Source organism: Sinocyclocheilus grahami, unplaced genomic scaffold, assembly GCF_001515645.1.
Source record: "Sinocyclocheilus grahami isolate Dianchi unplaced genomic scaffold, SAMN03320097.WGS_v1.1 scaffold1782.1, whole genome shotgun sequence".
Classification (NCBI taxonomy): Eukaryota; Metazoa; Chordata; class Actinopteri; order Cypriniformes; family Cyprinidae; genus Sinocyclocheilus; species Sinocyclocheilus grahami.
The window spans coordinates 283,860-285,243 of NW_015506961.1; the positions used below are offsets into that span (position 1 = coordinate 283,860).

General features: G+C 39.1%; 1 protein-coding gene across 1 annotated transcript in view; it reads right to left on the reverse strand.

Moving 5' to 3' along the window:
- The window catches only part of LOC107572613 (protein APCDD1-like), a 17,805-nt gene that overhangs the window by 7,867 nt on the left and 8,554 nt on the right, over positions 1–1,384 (reverse strand). The window contains exon 5 of the mRNA XM_016259032.1: positions 1,091–1,370. Coding sequence (XP_016114518.1) covers positions 1,091–1,370 — 280 coding nt within the window. The remainder of the gene's footprint in view (positions 1–1,090; positions 1,371–1,384) is intronic.

The window sequence follows — 1,384 nt, forward strand, 5'->3', positions numbered from 1 at the left end:
TTTTCAATCATCACCTAACTAAAATAAAACATTTTCAGTTGTTTATCTTGATTTTTAGTTGTTTTAGAGAATTTTAATGCTTGTTTTGTTTTATTTTAAACTGTTTACTTAAAAAAATTATTAAAATAAGATGTATCTTCATTTCTAGTTGTTTTAGCATATAATAATACTTGTTTTGTCTTATTTTAAACCATTTCTTTTAAAACAATTAATTAAAATAAGACATATCTTGATCTTTAGTGTATTGTAATTCTTATTTTATCTTATTTTAAATAATTTCTTGAAAGAATAATGAATTCAAATAAAGCATGCAGATTTTAGTTGTTTTACCAAGTTTAAATACATCTTGTCTCATTTTAAATAATTTTGACATATTTCTTTGTGAAATGGGATGAATGTTGATTGAAAACGGCGATCAGAACAAACTCATCTTGATAATGTCAGATAACTTTGATAGAAAGGTATGTAATGAATTCTGTTGAATAGCTGTCAGCTGTTACATTTAATACACAATTAGATAAAACCAATTTAGCTCAACTAATTACCAAGCAGTGCTTCATTTAGTTCAGTCTGTGGAGTAAAAAGATCACATTAGCAATTAAAGAAAAACACTTCAGCAAAACATGCTCAGCTCAAAGTGTCTGAATCATTTTTGATCCGGAGAGTTTTTGGGTGTAATAAGTCACAGCTCACTTTATTTTGCTCTCCTCACTTACATAAATGAACTACAGTGTCCTGCACACACTAGTAAATAAATATCAAAAATTTATCTGCTGTCTGAATAATTTTTGGTTTGACTGTATATCCAAAAATATAATATTATGGCAAAGGTGTTTGCAACGCAAGACAAATGTTTGCTTTTGAGATGCGTTTGTGATATTTTGAATGCATTTTGCATTTTGTGTACAGTTCTTGGATTTGTGTGTGAATGTTTTAAAAAAAGAAGCAAAGTTTGAAAATGTGTGTAAGCACTAGAGAGCGCATTGCACTATATTCTATTCTGAGTGCTCCTCACTCTGGGTTAATATTAATGCCCCGCGCCGGGCCGGAGCGCATGCATATGCAGCAGCGCAGACGTCTGCGTCCTGACCTTGGCGCTCCGCAGGGGGCTCTGGTATCCCGCGGGCTGAGCGCGCTCCGTGTGAACGTCTCCCAGGAACAGCTCCTCGGCCTGGAGCTCCAGGCGCATCAGCGTCAGCTCCTGCATGCTGCGGTCCGGAGCCGGTGTGTCCGGCGGGTCGCAGGCCGTCTGCAGGCACCACTGCTGGACGCAGCTCACATGCACCTCGCTCGCCGTTCCTCCGCGCACCAGCCAGGAGGCCCGCAGCGGCCGCACGCTGCCCCGGATCAGCAGGCTGTAGCTGGGCTCGCTGCAGTCAGGGTC